The sequence below is a fragment of the Phascolarctos cinereus genome, unplaced genomic scaffold, assembly GCF_003287225.1.
Source record: "Phascolarctos cinereus isolate Bilbo 61053 unplaced genomic scaffold, phaCin_HiC Scaffold_5;HRSCAF=322, whole genome shotgun sequence".
NCBI classification, from domain to species: domain Eukaryota; kingdom Metazoa; phylum Chordata; class Mammalia; order Diprotodontia; family Phascolarctidae; genus Phascolarctos; species Phascolarctos cinereus.
In genome coordinates, this window is record NW_027555958.1 from 418,833,585 (window position 1) to 418,852,467 (window position 18,883).

At 39.4% G+C, this 18,883-nt stretch overlaps 1 protein-coding gene across 1 annotated transcript in view; it reads left to right on the top strand.

Moving 5' to 3' along the window:
* Positions 1-225: 225 nt before the first annotated feature.
* Positions 226-18,883, top strand: part of F5 (coagulation factor V) — a 77,915-nt gene continuing 59,257 nt past the window's right edge. The window contains exons 1-3 of the mRNA XM_020974668.2: positions 226-735; positions 3,628-3,719; positions 9,186-9,308. Of these exons, the coding sequence (XP_020830327.1) occupies positions 581-735; positions 3,628-3,719; positions 9,186-9,308 (370 nt within the window). The 5' untranslated portion in view covers positions 226-580. The remainder of the gene's footprint in view (positions 736-3,627; positions 3,720-9,185; positions 9,309-18,883) is intronic.

The window sequence follows — 18,883 nt, forward strand, 5'->3', positions numbered from 1 at the left end:
TGAGAAATTTCCCTTCAGGATAATCGCAGAAAGAGAAGTACCAAGGGAAGAGCTGGGTCTTTGTATGAGCTCCAGCTAGAGTTCCATGAAGAGTGAACTTTGACACAGGCAAGTTTTTGGCATGAGGGAAGGGGCGGGAAGGGGAAGGTTTTATTAGCTTAAGTGGTGCTCTGGGATTGGGAGACTAAGAAATACAGTCCTCTCACTGGCTCAAGAATTGCTGGCCATTTCCCTGCCTGGAGACTGGGCTCTCCCGCCCTTTTTCTCACTGTTTCCTGCAATAAGAAGAGACAGGGAGACTAGCTGCTACCCTTCACACCTGACTGTCCCACTGGGCAGTGAGCCAGCCAACCACCTGTCCAGTGGAGGCAGCCTCCCTCAATGCCTGTAAGCCCCAAAGAAGGGGGAGGGCTTTTCAGTGGCTGCTGTGACTTCTGACAGAACCTTCAAAGGGAGGACACTACTACCCACAGCCTCTAAGAGCTCACTGTAGCCCAGACTGTACCCTCCCTAGAGATCAGCAACACCAAGGTGCCTGCCCCAGCAGCTTCTGGGGCTGCTGTTGGCAGGAGTGGAAACCATGTCTCCAGGCCACCCAAGCCTCTGGGTCCTTGTGGTCCTGGGTATCGGGTGGCTGGGCTTGCGGCAGCAAGTAGCTGAAGCAGCTGTCCGACATCGCCATATAGCTGCTCAGATCATCAACTGGACCTACCGCCCTAAGACCAACAACCCAAGGTAATTCAAGACTGGGAGGAATGGGGGAGTGAAGTCAGAAGAGAAGATAACAGGAGGTTTGCCTCATTGTCTCTCTGGGAAACAGACTCTTTCCTTGGGACAGCTCACACTAGATCTGACTATTCCTTCTTTTCCACTGCAATTAATAGGATATGATGCAACATCCCGGCCGCAATGCGGTATCATTCCTCTGTGCATTTTATTACTTGGGGAGCACTTAATGATTAAGTTTGATGATCTTTGTGCTTGCAGCAAATGTCCTTTTATTAGTGAATTCAATTTCTAAATTAATATGGGAGAAGTACAAAATATTAAGCACAAACTATTCTAGCTAAACATATTGTCAACATTCTTCTTTGAATTGTCAAAGTAAAAATTATTCCTGCCTATTTGACTGCTTCTAAAAGTTATTTACATTTTGTGTGCATTATTATGCATAGATCTCAAGAGCTAGTGTGACGTAGTAGAAAAAGCACTGCCTTGGGAATTGAAAGATTTAGATTCAAATCCTGTCTTTGACAATTACTATCTGTGTGACCTTGGGCAGTCACATCCTCTCTGAGACTTTTTCATCTCATTTTTAAAATGAAAAAGGTGAACTAGATGACCTTTAAGGTGCATCCCTCCCAGAACGAACTCTATGAATTTATTATCTTCATGTTCTAAAAAGTCCAGATGCAGACTTTAAGATGCAAATCCAAATTGCTTGTGATCATCTTTTGATTTCTGATTTATGTGTGGTGCCAAAGAAATTACTGTGGGAAAAAAAGCAATAAATCTATTATGTTATGTTTCTTTAAGTCTACCTCATCAAAGCTACTTGGGTATGTTTCTTCCCCTTCTGTAACTATCTTTAGCATCTACGTGCCTATGAGAGAGAACTGTCCTACTTAGACTGGCCATTTTATTAGTCAAATCTTGGCTAAAATGCAGATATAAATGAGAGGGCTTTGAATTAAATCTGAGGATTATGTTTGCTTTTCAAACTGGTCTCACAACTTAGAGACATTCAAAGGTGAAAGGAACTTCTCTGGAATAGTTGGAATCAAAAAGCAAACCTATAATAGACGAAGATTCCAATGAACTGTGCTTGTCTGTATTTTAAAATTGGACCAATGGGAATATTATATTTATTTAAACCTGAAACCACAGCTCGGGTGATTGGGAAAGACATGTTCCTCTTTCAGAGTTGCAAAATCAGAGCTATCTGCCAAGATATGTCAAAATTTTCTGAGAGCCCTTTAGATTACAAAATTACTAGTTTGTGTTTGAATGACTAAAATTCTCTGCTTAGACTTTTTAATTGTATTAAATGAATGTTAATGGGATTGAATTGAAGTATAAGGTGATAATCTACTTTTATACTAATACATTAAGGGCCCTGCTATTAATAGAAGATTCAAAGAAAACAATCATGCTTTCCTGCTTATCTAGAGGAAACTAATTTAGTTGCTGGTTTGTCTTGTTTACACTGAATTCAAGCCTAGTTAATAACCTAACTGTCATGAAAATTCTCAGCAGAGACCAACTCAATTTCTGATATGACATGGTTAGCATGTGAGGGGGTTGCGAGTTCTGTCCTCTGACCCCTGTCTTCTAACGGACTTCCACCATAGTCCTAGGAAGAGTTTTCATGGATACCTCAGTTAGAGACGCCCCTTAAAACCTGTGGCAAGAATGAAGAAAGTCCCAAGATGGTCAGGCCACTCAGGTTCCTTTGCTGGAAAGAATTTGTTGGAAAACCTGGTTCATTAAATTGGGAAAACAGCCTAAATGTCCTTCCATTATAGCCAAAATATAAAATTCTCAGTTGGAGAAACTATATGTGACTTTTCAAGTAGATAGGTAATTTTGGAGAAGGAAATGGCAAAATACTCCAGTATGTTTGCCAAGAAAATCCCAAATGGGGTCAACAAAGAGTTGGACACGACTAAAACTACCACACAAGATAATTTTTAGAGAGAAATCATAATAGTTTCAACTCTTTCCCCAAAGTTTAGTTCAAGAGAATGAACATGTTAGAGACTTTTCTTTCACTTAACACTAACAGGACCCAAATGACCTTTGGAAACAAAATATTATATGTTTGTTTGTTTGTTTGTTTTTTGTCCTAAGGTAATTTTTAAAATGAAAATAAGGCTTATTCAATTACTTCAGAAAACTACATAATTTAAGAGTTGGAAAGAACCATAGTCCAAGTCATCCAAATCATACCTGAAAATTAATCTGCCCCCAGCAACATACTCACCAATTAGCTATCCACTTTTGCTCCAAGACTGCCTGACTGCCCATTCTGCTTTGGAATAACTCGAATTGTTAAGCTTTTCTGACGTGCAAGCCTATTTCCCCCTACTTCTAGTCATGCCTCCTGGGGCCAAGCTGAACCAGTACAATCACTCTTCCCTAGGAGAGCCTTTCAAGTACTATACTTGAAAACAGCTACAAGTCTCTTCATAAATCTTCTCTTCTGGCTAAACACACTCAATCCTTTTAAAAGAACCTCTTAGGTATGATCTGAAGGCCCTTTACCATTCTGGTTGTATTTATAACACCACATTATGCTTTGGGAATCTCCTCTAGTTCTTTATCTCTCACTCCTCATCTTGTCCAATGCTTATCAACCTACATCTTTTATATAGAACCCCTCCCTTTCCACCCAACTCATTCCTTGGAGGCAAGAACTGTGTCATTTTTATCTTTTCATCTCCAGAACCTAGAACACTTCCTGAAACACAATAGGAGCAAATGTTTGCTGAATTGAAAAAAAAAAAGTAAAAATGAAATGAAAAAAATTAAGGAAAAATATCCTAAGTTAATGCAAAAGAGGTCTTGAATAATAAAACTCTATCCATAGACTAGCTTTTAAACAGGACTTTTGTGTTTCATGCCTAGTTTAAAGCCCTCAGAGCCTACCTTTAAGAAAATGGTCTACAGAGAGTATGAAGCAGGTTTCACACAAGAAAAACCAAGATTGAACATTTCAGGTGAGTCTCAGATAAAAAGTTACAAAGCTAAACATCTAGGAGAAGGTTAAACTGATAGACAGCCTTGGGCTCTTTTGTCAATGTAAGCACTAGAGGAAGGCCCTGGACACACTGGCTAGACCATCCTGCAGATTTACAGGAGGACATGGACATGATTTACAATGCTTGGATGCATTGCAATCAGCATGAGTGGAGGGAGTAATTTCATTGATGAGATGACAGATCCATCAAAGCCCCAAGCAATCAGTGGATAATTTGGGCTTCAGAGTTCCCACATCTGTCAAGAATAGAATCTACTTGTATTAATGGAGACCTAGCTGGAGCTAGCTTATACAGTACATCAAGTTGGGGGGGAGGGGGAGGTGACATGATGTCACCTGAATGTTAGGGAAATCAATTTAGTGACTGAGTGGAGGATAGACTAGAATAGGGAGAGACTTGTGCTGGGCAGACCAACCATCAGATGATTTCAATAGTCCAGAAGTAAGGACAAGTGTGTGTGTATTGGGTTGGGCAGGATTGTATTAGAGAAGAAAAGGGGGAATATATGAGAATGCTGACAAAGGTAAAATCAACAGACATTGGCAATAGATTGGATATAGGGGGGAGTGACAGCAAGGAATTGAGGATGACATCTAGGGTGTGAGCCTGAGGGATTGGAGGGAGGACAGTGAGGGAAAAAATGCTAGTAATTCCAATTAAACTTAAAAGTTTGTCCTGTTTAGATTTTGTTTTTCTTTAGAGGGCTGGTTATTAAACATTTACCAGAACATCCCTGCCTGACCTCCACAAACTTTTGGCTTGGTGTAGGTGGGGTGTAAATTGAATGGCAGAGTTCATTCATAGGTTCGTAGAGTTGCAATGGCACTTTAGTACAATCATTTCATTCTAGAGATATGGAAATTCGGGGCAGTCAGGACTATGTCCCAGGTCCTCAGACCCTTGGTATAAGGCTCTTTTCACTATCCCACACCATGGGGAATATTTACAAATTTGGGGGTGCATGCCTTGAAAGGGTTCATTGGGGTAGAGATATGTGTAGGGTCCAGGGAACTTAGTTTGGGCTGAAAAGCTTTGCTTCTACATGCTATTAAAGGAGTCATGAAATACTCATGGATGGAGGAGGTTTTGTGGAAGCACAAAAAGTAGTTTGCCTTGTATTATTTAAGGTCTCCACTCTCTCGAAACAAGAATAGACTAGCTTATTGATCCACCTTCTAACTCCATGACTCTGAAATTAAATATTTGGAGTAGGTGTTCATTAGGCTATAAACTTCCTGAGGGCAAGAATTATTTCTCTTTTTTTTTTGTTTTTGTACAATCCCCTTTCCCCAAGGCTTGTCAGAGAGCCTTGTAGTAGGTGCTTAATAAATGCTTGTTGAATTGAAATTTTGCAACCAGTCTCCTTTCCTACTGGAGGCCTTTCTAATCACCTTGCTGCTTAGCCCCCAACTTTAGTGCCTTTCCTGCTAAGGTTTCCCCTTTTAACCGCTCTGTATCTTTGTTGTATGTTTCTATTTATTTGCAAGTTGTGTTCTCCATGAAAATAAAACTCCTTGAGAGTAGGGGATGCTTTTGCTTTGTTTTCCCAACACTTAGCCCTGTGCCTGAGCACGGTAATCACTTTATAAATGCTCGTTTATTGACTGATGGAAGGGAGGAAGAAAAGAAGAGGATGGAAGAAAAAGGCAGTGAAGAAAGGTCTTAAAAATCAGAAAACTAATTAAGTAGCTTATCCACAGCACAAACATCTCTTAGGAGTACGATTGCCCTCTCTATGATCAGGGACACACACCGTATGAGAAGAGAAACTTCCTTGGTTTGTTTTAATTAAGAGGCTGAGGGAGATAGTCAAACCTAACATTTGAGTAAGGGATCTTCATGAAGCGGGTGACTGGGAGATTTGCTGTGAATGAGCTGATTTTCCAGCTTTATGATCACACATAGACACCAGCCAACAATACCATGGTGATTAAGCACCCCTCACTACAGGGGATGGAACTCTAAGAGTACAACAAATACTTTAGCTGGCAAGAAATTTGCTTCAGTGTAAGCCCCAGGGCATGGGAAGCAAAGGTTGTAGATATTAGGGTATGGAGCAGTAGGTCAAGAGAGATCTCAAGTGAGTCCAACAAGCATCAATTAAACTCCTGCTATATGCAGGTGGTATAAAGTGGTGTATGTAGGGGTGTGTGTGTGTGTGTGTGTGTGTGTGTGTGTGTGTGTGTGTGTGTATGAAATAGATACCTAATATATTATATATTATATAATTATATTATATATATATAATAGATATACTATATATTATATATGAAATAGATATATAATATATATTATATAATTATATTATATAGAATAGATATACAATATATATTATATTATATATGAAATAGATATATAATATATATATAATACATTATATGTGTGTGTGTGTGTGTGTGTGTGTGTATGTATGTATATACACAGTGGCTAAAGGCAGTGGGTACAAAGATGAAGAATGCCCCAATGCTGAAACAATCCAATAAGCATTAATTAAACTCCTGCTATGTGCAAGGTACTAGTGATATAAATGTAAAGAATGTCCCAATGCTGAAACAATCCAATAAGTATTTATTAAATTCCTATTATGTGCAAAGGCAGAACCAAAAGGAGTCCCCGACCTCATCTGTTGTTGTTGTTGAGTCATTTCTATTATATCAGACTCCTTGTGATGCCATTTTGGGGTTTTCTTGGCCAAGATATTGGAGTGATTTGCCATTTTCTTTTCCAGCTCATTTTACAGATGAGAAACTGAGGCAAACAGGGTTGAGTGATTTTCCCAGGGTCTACAGATCTGAACTCATGAAGAAGAGTCTTTCTGGTTCTAAACCCAGTGCTCTATCCACTTCACAACTTAGCTGCCCTTCCCTGACCTCAAGGAGTTTATAATCTACAGGCTATATGGTCTCTTAGGAGAACAATGAGAGACCAGGAATTAGCAACAATTTTGGGGGTCGGGGGATGGGGATGGGGAGTGGGGAAGGACAAATACAATACCAGAACTTGGAATGATATCAGCTATAGCATAGAGAGGCAGCAGGAGATCAGAAAGATGGTTCAAGAGAAGGGTAGCTTGAGAAGGTAGAAAGCCAATAAGAGAGGCAAGCAGCAGCCCAAATAGAAGCCAGCATCTATGAGGCAGCATGGTGAATGCTAGACTCGGAGGCAAGAGACCTCGGACAGCTCTTACCTGTGTGACCTTGGACAAGGTCACTTTAATTCTCAGGCTGTTTTCTGTCGGCAAGATGGGCATGATAGTTGCACTACCTGTGTTACAGAGTGATTGTGGAGAACGTGTTTTGTAAAGGGCTATCTTAATGTTTTTCTCCCAAAGCCCCAGTATAGTCACTGAAATCAGCTGCCTCTTCTGGGTTTTTCTATGGTCTCTGTGGGATAGAAGCCAATCCTATGGAGCTGGTCTAAGCCTGATAGGCACAAAATGGGCATTTGGTACCAGCTAGATGAGATGGGGAGTGATCCTCTGATCAACTGTAGTGCTTGCTAACTAAAAGTTTTCAGCCCCCTAACAGCACTATAGTAGCCACCAACTTCATAAAAAATAGAAAATAACCACAGGGATGGGGATTAGACCTGTGATATCATTGGTATGGGGGACTCTAGGTGAGAAAACTCATTCTACTAACGTAGGCTGATGCCTTTCATGCAATTAACAGTCCAAGAGAGTTGGCTGGGTCACTGATTTCTGGGTGCCCAGAGTCCCATTGCCAATGTGTGTCAGAGATAGGATAAGAACCCTGGTATTCATGACTTCAAGGCCAGCTTTCTACTACTAGGCCATGCTTAAAAAAAAATTTTTTTTAATAAGGCTATGCCTTTAAATTTTAAAAGTTGTTGGCTTCACTTTAAAAAATATATAGTAAAATTGCTAGCTATTCTAAAGTTATTCCCAATCTCTCTTAATGTTAGTACCTTGTCTCTGAGATTATTTCCATGCTTTCCTGTATAGATCTTGTTTGTACATTGTGGCTTTTACATTGCCTGCCCTGTTAGCTTGCTCCCTGGGGGAAGATACTATTTTTACCTTTACCCTTTCTTAGTATCTCCAGTGCATACTTAATGTAGTGCCTGACACATAGTAAACACTTAATAAAAGTTTGCTGCTTGTTGACTTATGAATGGGACATATGTAAAAAAAAAATTGGACTAAGAGTCAAAAGAACTAGGTCTGAGTTCCTGATGGAGTACAGAAAGTGTTAAATTTGTAATCAGGGGTCATGGGTTCAAATCTTGACTTCATGTACTACTTTTATGACCTTAGGCAAATCACTCAGCCATTCCCAGACCTCAGTTTCTTCATCTGCAAAATGGGTGGGAGTGTTGAGCTATATGATCACTAAGACTTCTTATGATCGTATGATATGCCATTAATTAGCTGTGTGAACTTGAGTAACTTTTTTGACCTCTCTAGGTATCAGTTTCCTCATTTGGAAAAAAAAAGATCTCTAAAATCTCCTCATCCTATGGATCACAGTCTGAAAAATCTTGCTCAACAAATAGTCAGTGAAAGGCAGATATTTCACTCCTTACCCTCCTAGCTACTCAACAATGGGGAGCATTTTCCCACCTGCCTTTTTTTAAAATCTCAGAAGTATTTTCTATGGAAAACACTTCTGGAATTCATTTTATAGTTTAAAAAATCCCAGATACGAAACGTTTTCTGAGTCTAAAAGGGTACTATTCTAGCCTTGCTTTGACTTGCTGTGTGACCCAGGCCAAACATCTCTACTTTCCTATGAATAATACCAATATCTAGCATTTATAGGTGATGCAGTGGATAGAACACCTGGCCTGGAACCAGGAAAGACTCAACTTCATGAGTTCAAATCTGGCCTCAGACTCTTACTAGCTGTGTGATCCTGGGCAAGTCACTGAACCCTGTTTGCCTCAATTTCCTCATGTATAAAATGAGCAGGAAGAGGAAATGGCAAACCGCTCCAATATCTTTGCCAAGAAAGTCCCATATGGGGTCACTCAGAGTTGGAGATGACTGAAAAAATGGCTGAACAACAACAAAATTATCTACATAGTGCCTTAAAGTTTGCAAAGCACCTTACATTTGATCCTCACAACAAACCAGTGAGGTGAATGCTGTTATTTTTATTATCCCCATTTTGCAGAAGAGAAATTGGAGGCAAAAAAGAGGATGACCTGCCAGTGTCACACAGCTAGTAAGTGTCTGAGGCAGGATTTGAACTCAGTTCTCTCTGACTCCAAGTCCCAAACCCTATTCCCCTTACCACCTAGCTGGCTAGTTCTTTTCTAACTTAGGGCAGGCAGTGCTGGTAAAACATTCTGAATTGAAGATAAAACAGAGCCAGGACAGCGGTTACGATTAGAGCGTGTGTGTTCATGTCATCTGTCTGGTGGTCCTGAACACATTTATGTCTTACTTTCTCATCTTCCTAGGACTTCTTGGACCTACTCTTTTTGCTGAAGTTGGAGACACTTTGAAGGTTCACTTTAAGAACATGGCTAAGAAGCCCTTAACCATCCATCCCCAAGGAATTGAATACAATAAACTGTCTGAAGGTAAGGAGAATTCAATATTTCCTGGTACAAAAAACAGCGTATTACAGTTTTGTGTCTATATCAAACACTTTGGAACACAGTCATCAGTCTGTTAGTGATGCTTTTCCCCCAACTGGGTCAATGTTAAAAGTGAACAATTCTGCTGTGAAAAGAAGAGGAAATAAAATTGGTCAGCAAAGGTATTTTACTCAATAATGTAATGAGGATATTCTAGAATTATGAACATTCTGGAGTGATATCTCTAGAACTTTTGGCACTGTCAATATTCCTATTTTCTTCTCCTTTGGCTTTTCTCACCTGTAATTTCCTGACACAGTGACCCCCTATCCCCCTATACGTTGAGCTTCTCTGGCTCCCGTCAAGTCTCAGCTAACATCCCAGCTTCTGCCAAGAAGTCTGCTAGTCCTCCTGAATTTTTAGTGCCTTCTCTCTGAGGCTCCCTCCAAGTTATCCCATTTATTTTGTTTGTGCACAATTGTTTGTGTGTTGTCTTATGCATTAGACCACGAGCTCTCTGAAAGCAGGAACTGTTGTTTTTTGGGGGGAGAAGAGGACTTTTTTTTTTATTCCCAGTACTTAGTTCTGTACCTGACACGTAATTGTTGGTGTTTTTCAGTCAGTCCAACTGTCCGGATTGCCATTTTGGGGGATTTTCTTGGCAAAGATATTGGAATGATTTGCCATTTTCTTCTCCAGCTTATTTTACCAATGAGGAAACTGAGGCAAACAGAGTTAAGCGAATTGCCCAGGGTCAGGAACTTAATAAGTATTAGTTTACTTGACTGCAATCTGACTTTATATGTAAGTGATGCTAATCTTAATGCATTAACTATCTCCGAGGTATTTCCATCTTAAGAAGGGCCATAGCTCTGCCATGCTTCCCTTGATGAAGGCAAAGGAATAAAATTCCAGCTGTGAATTTTCTGGTATCCTTGAGAGCTGGTGCCGTTACCTATTCTACCAACTCAAGATCATAGGCAGCGCTAACATCTAGACTATAGGAGACAATATGTTAAAAAAAAAAAAAGTAGCTCAGGCAAGAAAAGGTAAATATACATAACCACAGCTCAGACTCATCCTATGATCTCTAAAGTTTTCTTTCATTTTTTCTACACAACCTAAATTCCAGAGCTCTTAAAGTGCCAGCCCCTCTTTGTGTCCTTTTCTGTAGTGATGATGGATTTCATCTTTCCAGATATTTACTGGAATTTTCACTCTACCAAAAGAAAAGCTGATAGAAATTTTTAGATTGCCTGAACGATTCATCCTTGTCCTGCCAACTTAACTGGGGGTGTCCCCATAAGGGCCAGATAGCCCCAGGTCCTCTTCTCTAAAAATAACTTCCTCTCTCTCTCTTTTTTTTTTAAGGATAGTCAATGGGGTTAAGTGACTTGTCCAGGGTCACACAGCTAGTAAGTGTTATGTGTCTAAGGCTGGATTGAACTCAGGTCCTCTGAATCCAGGGCCGGTGCTCTATCCACTATACCACCTCGCTGCCCCCTAACTTCCCCTCTCTTGATGATTTCATCAGTTCCCATAGGTTCAATTACTATCTCTAACAGCTTATCCCTAAATCTATCTATATAGCTCTAATCTCTCTCCTGAATTCTAGTATCCTAATCAATTGCCTGATATCTCTACCTAGTAGACCTGCAGGAATATAAAACTCACATCCAAAGCAGAAATCATTCCATTCTCCCACCAAATCCCCCAAGACCCCTCCAAACTTTCTTCTTTCCGTTGGGACAACATCCCTCCAATAAGGAAGGTTTGCAAACTTATAATCATCCTCATCTTTTCATTCTTTCCCAATTGTCATATTTAATTGGGCTCCCAGTCTTGTCAATTATATTTTCACAACATCTTTTACACACATTCCTTTCTTTCTCCTTACTTGGTTGCTACTCTAGTCCAGGCCCTTGTCACCTCTCCTTTAATTATACATTCAGACTTTGGCAAGGAATCAAAGTCAAGGAATCAAAGACAGTTTGCAGATTGTGTGTCTTTCCTTTTATTTAACAGGAACTACTTTTGCCTTTCTCCAGTTCTGCAGTACTTCTATGAAATATGGAGCATGAGAGATCATGGGCAGTGGCTTAGCAGTTACACCTATTAAGAAAACACAATGTAGACCGGTTTGACTAGAATGGAGAGAGTCAGAAAGGGAGCAGTGTAAAATACTTCTGGAAAGGCAGGGAGCTTCAGTCAATCAAGAAACATTTATTAAGCACCTACTATGTGTCAGAATGATTCAGTTCAATTAAACAAGAATTTATTATGTGGAAAGAGCCAGCAGGGTTTCGTGCCAGGCTGACCTTTCTTTTTTTTTAAGCTTTTTTTGAGAGGGGCTTGATGTGAGGCAAAATCTTCCTAAGAATTTGAGTTGTACAAAAGCCAAATAGGCTGGAGAGGTAGTCAGTTTCCTTTCATTGGAGGTTTTGAGGCAAAGCCTAGATGACTTTCCTTTGCCAGTAGATGCAGAGAGGTTTCTTGCTGTCTACTGAGATGATGTCCAAATTTGAAAATCTGTGAGATCCAACTTGTAAAATGTTGCAACTTCTCAGGTGCTCCTGGCAAGTTTCTATCAGCTTTCTTTGTCCATTCAGAGCCTCTATTTTCTTTCTGTATGATCATGTTTTCTCTGTTCTTCTAGTTCTACTTCTTTTCCTTTGAATTATTTATTATTACTATTTAATGTTAATTATAATATATAATATTGATCATTAACATTAATTGTCAATAATTTAGTTGGTTTATTATTAACATTAATTCTAAATAGGCTTGTTATTAATAATTAAGATTAACGATGTTAATAATAGCTAGCATTTATGTATCACTTTAAGGTTTGCAAAGAATTTTGCAAATGTTCTCTTATAAGATCGTCACAACAACCTACCCAGGATGTAGGTGCCATGATGATCCCTATCTTACAGATTAAGATCTTTCTAGATTTCTTTCCATTCCTCATGCTTTTTTAGACTTAATTGAATTACGGCATTTCCTCACTCAGCTATCATCCATCACATTCTCAGCAGTAACAATACACAAAATTTACCAACAATTGAGGAAAGAGGTACTTCATTTCAAGAGCACTCTGTGCTCAAATACAGGAAGATATGTGTGTTGAATTTTGGATCCTGGTCATGCTCTTTGCTCAGTGAATGAACTGGGGGTCATTGTCCTTTTTTTTTTTTAACTTTTTATTCCTAATAGAACATAGCCCTATCTGGTAATTATTAACTGACAATAGCTCAGGATGCTCCACCTCCACATAGCATGAATCATCTGTGTGTACACTGCCACCTTTTCTTCATCGGTATCTCAATATCTCAATCCAGAATATGCAGGGTGCACATTAAAGATATCAGGTAACTTGAAGATGTTATGATACAGTATTATAAATCTCATTCTGCACTATAACATGGAAGCCACATTGTTTATTTTACCTACTAAGCATATTAACATAAAACATATAAGAATTCTAATTGCCCACTGTCAGTGGGATGTTTTTCTTTAGAGCTGTTTTTCCTATCATGGGAATGTTTCAGTTGAAAATCGTTGGAGGGATAGGTATCTGAATCAGGACATGGCATCCAATTCCTTAAAAATGCTCAACAAATAACAGAATCAGAATTGGAATTTCAGAGGTTATTTATGTTAACTGGATATTCAGGCTCTGAATCTACATGAATACTGGGAGGTATAGTCCTACACATGCAGAATTTTCTTCCCATCCTGGAAAGGACTGAAACTATTATGGGTCAAGGGTCAAGATCTGCCAGGCTATGATAAGCAATAGAAGTCCTTGACTACTTAGTGCACTGGCAATAGCATCCGACCTTAAAGGACCTTACCGTGAAGGAATTCTATGGTTCTGATTTTATAACAAAGCAGGCTGAACTATGTACACCTAGGAAATGGAGTTATCGGTAAGACAGATTCAGTGAAACTTCTGGAGGGGGTGAAGCAGTAGAGTTGATCAATGGAAGTGTCCCCATTCCTTGTGTGGCCATACTATGAAGTAAGGCAAAATTCCAAAGGTTAGGGATGGCTAACTCCCTCACTTCCCCAGCCAGACCCATCTCACAGTTCCCACTGGAAAACCTAAGGTATAACTTCAGGCAAATCATTTAAGTTTTCTAGGCTTTGGTTTCCTCATTTGTAAAATTCAGACTTTAGATCGGAGTATATTAAAGCACTTTTAGCTCTTAGTCTCATTATCCTAGGACTTTACTAACTCCACAAGTACCCATTCTGTTTTGGATAACTCTAATTGTTGTAGAGGGTTTCATCTAATTATGTGAAGGTGAAATCTGCATTTCTGTAACAATAGCTAGCATTTCTATAGTGCTTTAAGATTTGCAAATCACTTTACAAATATTATCTCATTTTGTAATTTCCACTCATGGTTTCTAGTTCTGCTTTCTGGGGCCCTGCAAAACAAGTCTTATACTTCTTCTAGATGACAACCCTTCAAATCCTCAACTTAAAGACAGCTATTAGGTGATCGTATTGTCCCTGAGTCTTCTCTGCAGGTTAAACATTCTTATTTCCTTCAGCTCGTACTCATAGGACATGATCCTGATGGATCTCCTCTGACCACGCTCTAGTTGGCCAGTGTTCATCTGAGAATATGGCGCCCCACAATCAAACAGGACACTTTGTGTGTGGCCTGACCAAGGCAGAGAGCAATGGAACTATCTTCTCCTTCATTTTGGATGCTGTCTTTCTTAATGCAGCCTAAGATTTCATGGACCTTTTTTTACTGGATTGGTTGGGTTATTGGCAGGATATTGAGTTGGAAGGGCTCTTAAAGCTTGTCTTAGTTTGAGCCTCTTATTTTACAATTTCCTCATCTATAATCCTGGTTGCCATACTCTGCACACTCTTCAATTCATCAGGAAAGTGGAGGTGAAAGGAGAGACGCATTTATATAGCACCTAATATGTGCCAGGCATTGTGCTAAGCACTGTACAGATATTATCTCACTTGATCCTCACAACAACCCGGGGAGACAGATACTATGGACTATACTACAAAACAATGGGAAACTTGGGAGGGAGGTGGGGAGAAGGGGGTAAATGCAGATTTTTTTTCTCAGTGGAAGTAAAAGTTCCTTTCAGAACCATACAAATTGCAATGAGATGGATGCCTTGTAAAGTAGTGGGATTTCCCTCATTAGACCTCTTCAGTTAGGAGCTTCGTGATAAGTTTTTATTATAATATTCTAGAATTGGTTACTGTTTCAAGTAGGAATTGAACTATATATGACCCTTTAAACTCTATGAATCCATTATTTAATAAATGTGAAAGAGAGCTAAGCTGGCATCTTCACCCTCATCCTTCTTCTTTCCCAATGGACTCATTCTTTTTTTTTCTATGCTTCCTTCTTTTGAATTTGGCATCTAGATTTGTAACATGAAGAGTAAGTCAAATTTTCAGGACAAATTGATGGCCACGATATTGTCCAATGCATTTTTCCATCTGATGCTTAAATGTCTGAATCAAAATTCAGATATGTATGTGTGTATGTGTATATATATATTGTGTGTGTACATATATATATATATATATACTCATATACATGCATATAGACATATGCATACATACATACATACACACATATATTTATAAAATCCCAAATCAATACAACATCCAGGTCACTGAAGTTTTCACTTGTTAATCTGGAACTTTGGGGATCATGCAGATACTACCTGAGTATATGGAAAGAGCAGTAAGTTAACAACAAACACAAACTTGGGCTTCAAGAGATAGTGGAGGATAGAAGGTCCTGGCATGCTCTGGGCCATGGGATCGTCAAGAGTGGGATGTGACTGAATGACTAAACCACAACAGTGACAAGAGAGCATAAATCTAAGAAATGTAAACTCTTCCTCCAAAAGTCATTTGGACTGACCCTGTGCTGGTTTAGGCGACAGAGCCTTCAGACTGAAGTCACCAACACCTGGTGTTGGAATTTTCCCTCAGCCACTAGCTGGGTGATCCCAGGCAAGTCATTTAACCTCTATGAAAAAATGCAGCTTCTTAAGGAGAAAAGGAGAAAGAAAAGCATAAACGGAGGGGGGAAGGATGGAGAGAAAGACACAGATAGTTACCATAATTGTGAATGTGATATCTGAATGTAATGGAATACTATTGTGCTATAAGAAATGATGAACAGGCAGACTTCAGATAAACCTGGAAAGACCTATATGGCCTGATGCTAAGTGAAGTGAGCAGAACCAGAACATTGTACATAGTAACAGCCACATTGAGTGATATCCGACTTTGGGAGACTTAACTCCCCTCAGCAATACAAGGATCTAAGACATCTCCAAAAGCCTCATGATGGAAAATGCTGTCCACATCCAAAGAAAGAACTATGGAGTTTGAATGCAGATCAAAGCATACCATTTGCTATTTTTTTCTTCTGTTGTGTTTTGTTTCCTCTTTCTGGTGTTTCCTCCTATTAGCTCTAATTCTTACTTACAACATCACTAATGTGAAAATATGTTTAATAAGAATGTACATGTATAACCTATATTACATTGCACACCATCTTGGGGAAGGAGGTAGGGAGGGAGGGGGAGAAAAATTCAAAAACTTATGGAAGTGATTGTTGATAAATCAAAACAAATTAATTCTAAAAAAGGGGAAAAAAAAGAAAAACAATGCAGCTTCTTGATCTGTAGATAAGGATAACAATGGCACCCACCTCATACAGTTGTTCTGAAGACCAAATGAGATAGTGTGTAAAAAGCACACTTCACAAACCTTAGAGCGTTATGTAAGTCTAAGCTATGATGATTCATGCTACATCATTATGCGTAGGCAAGTGGGTGCTGGGTAATGTTGTTCAGTCATGTCCAATTCTTCCTGACCCCCTTTGGAGTTTTCTTGGCAAAGACACTGGAATAGTTTGCCATTTCCTTCACCAGCTCATTTTATAGATGAGGAAACTGAGGCAAATAGGACTTGTCCAGGGTCACAGCTAGTCAGTGTCTGAGGTTGGATTTGAACTCATGTCTTCCCGACTCCAAGCCAAGTCTATCCACTGCATTACCTAGCTGCCCTCTGCTTTTTTCAAAACATTTAATGCCATGATTGACACAATTTCTGAAACTTTGAATGGGCTTTGGGTCAATAATTTTTGAAGAGGAAAAGGGTTTAGGGAGTGGAGGTGTAGTTTGCACAGCCAAACTTTCCAGGAAGAAAATATTTTTTTGTGTGTGTCCTCACACAAAATCTATTCATGCCATTTCCCCTACAAATATGAATCTTAAATACACTTTGGCAACTTTAATAGTGCATAATGACAACAGTAAACAGATTGAGAAGCAGAGTGTGAAGTTATGTAGCACCTCAAGGAATTAAATAAATATAAAATAAAGGAAAGATATTTCCAGCAAGCTTACATCTGACTAAGGATTAGCACATGGGACCTTTGTGCTTTAAACACAATGAGATTTTTTGTTATCTTAAAGGTCATTGCTTTGTTTTTAGTTTGGAGAATTCATTTTCTATTGTTGTTTTTGTTTGATAGTTTCAGTTGAGTCTGACTTCTTCATGACCCTATTTGGGGTTTTCTTGGCAAAGATACTGGAATTGTTTGCCATTTCCTTCTCCAGCTCATTTTACAGATGAGGAAACTGAGGCAAACAGGTTGAAGTGACTTGCCCTGGGTCACATAGCTAGTAAGTGCCTGAGGCAGGATTTCAACATCCTTTACAATCTACACACATACATGCACACATGCACACATATATATGTACACATGTATACACACATATGTATACACACATGGATTGTGCGTATATGATTACAATCATATGCGCAGCTATTCTTTACTATGAACATATATGGCAATATTAGATGTTTTGTGGCCCTTCTTTTTCATACAATGACTAATGAATTGTCCCTCCTCATTTATATTAGTTTTCTGTCTACCCTCCAAAAAAAAAAATTGCAAAGTGAAAGCAGTATCCCAGGGGAAAAAATCTAATACTCCAATAAAAGCCTCAGAAGGGCCTAAAAGGCTACATTCCTAAACGAGGTTGTTGGGGTTTTTTTTTTAATCCATTAATCACTGATTTGTTTGCTGAACTTGGGTAAAATTGACTCATCTGACCATGAAATGAAGACAAAGCCCTCTTCCGATCTCCCCCGAAGGTAACTACAGCTGCTATTACTATGTTGTGCCTTTCAACCACAAATCACTTTACATATATTCTCTCACACAGCAATTCTGGGAATTGGGTGGTACAAGTATTATTACCCATGAGGAAAATGGGGATTCAAGATGAAACATCTGCTTAAGCTCGCACTCCTATCTAGCTGCGTAGCCAAGATTCCAATCTAGAATTTCCAATTTCTAATCCGATGCTTTTTTCTATTGGATGGTGCTTCCTGAGAGAATTCATTAATCCTTATGAAACGTTTGTCGCCTGGTTAAACACAAAGGAAAAGAGATGGGGATTAACTGTGAAAGAGGTAAAGAGGAAAAAATCTAGCCGAAGTACGCATTTGCATTATCACAAGATGCGAAGCTATTCAGTTGACTCCTCGAACTGTTTCAGGTTTCATAAATTTGAATTTGCTTTTTGGCATCAATCCACTCCCAACAAGTATTGTTAAATACCTACTGTATGCAAAGGAATTTCCTCACCTAGCACTCCTTATACCAATGAAATAGCAGATCCAGACATGCGATTTCATTCTGGAAAGAAGAAATCTCCCACTGAAGAAACTACCAGTGCAATTGGTCTGCAAATTATGGACTAAAGTCCAGGTCATTCTGACTCAGAGGCACTACATAATGTTGATTTTCAGGTACCAGGAGTACGAAAATCATACCCATCCTCCATTCCTCCCCCGCCAAAAAAATCCCTGCCTTTGGAGTAATAGATAAAGTGCTGAAATTTGAAGTCAAGAATATATTAGTTCATAATGCTCCATCAGGCTACTAATAGCCATGTGACCTCAGTTTCCTCATAGATGTAAAAGTGGAATAATAAGAGCATTTTCCTCAGATGGTGGTAAGGATCAAATGATCAAATGCAAAACTCTTTGCAAATGTTAAAGTGCTATCTAAATGCTATTATTATTGTTGTTGTTATTAATCTGCATTCTGTTGAGGATCTACAACAGGTAAACTGAATATATGCAGACTAGTTTGGGGAGAGGGGAAGGAGCCTTAACAAAGAGATCAGGAAAGCTCCCTCCCAAGCAAAGGGAGATCTCCCCACTTTTAGCCTCTGGAGTTGTCAGTAAATCTTTTTAACACTGGGAATGGGGGAGCAGTGTAAGATCCACCATGATCATCTCACGTTGAGTGGGCTTACAGCAAAGAGTCTGGGGCCAGCAGCTCAGGAACTTTAGGGCAACCAAGCTTTGTTCAAGATAAATACAGTCCAGCGGTGGCCCCTCAAGTCCTAAAGAAGGAACAGGACATGACCCAAGGAAGCTGACATTTCTTATCAGGCCCTGTTTGCTCCTCCTCAGCTGAGTTGTGTAAGGTTTCAGAAGAAGCGCTGCTTCCTCTTTATCAGAGGACACTCCAACAATGTCCCTCCCTT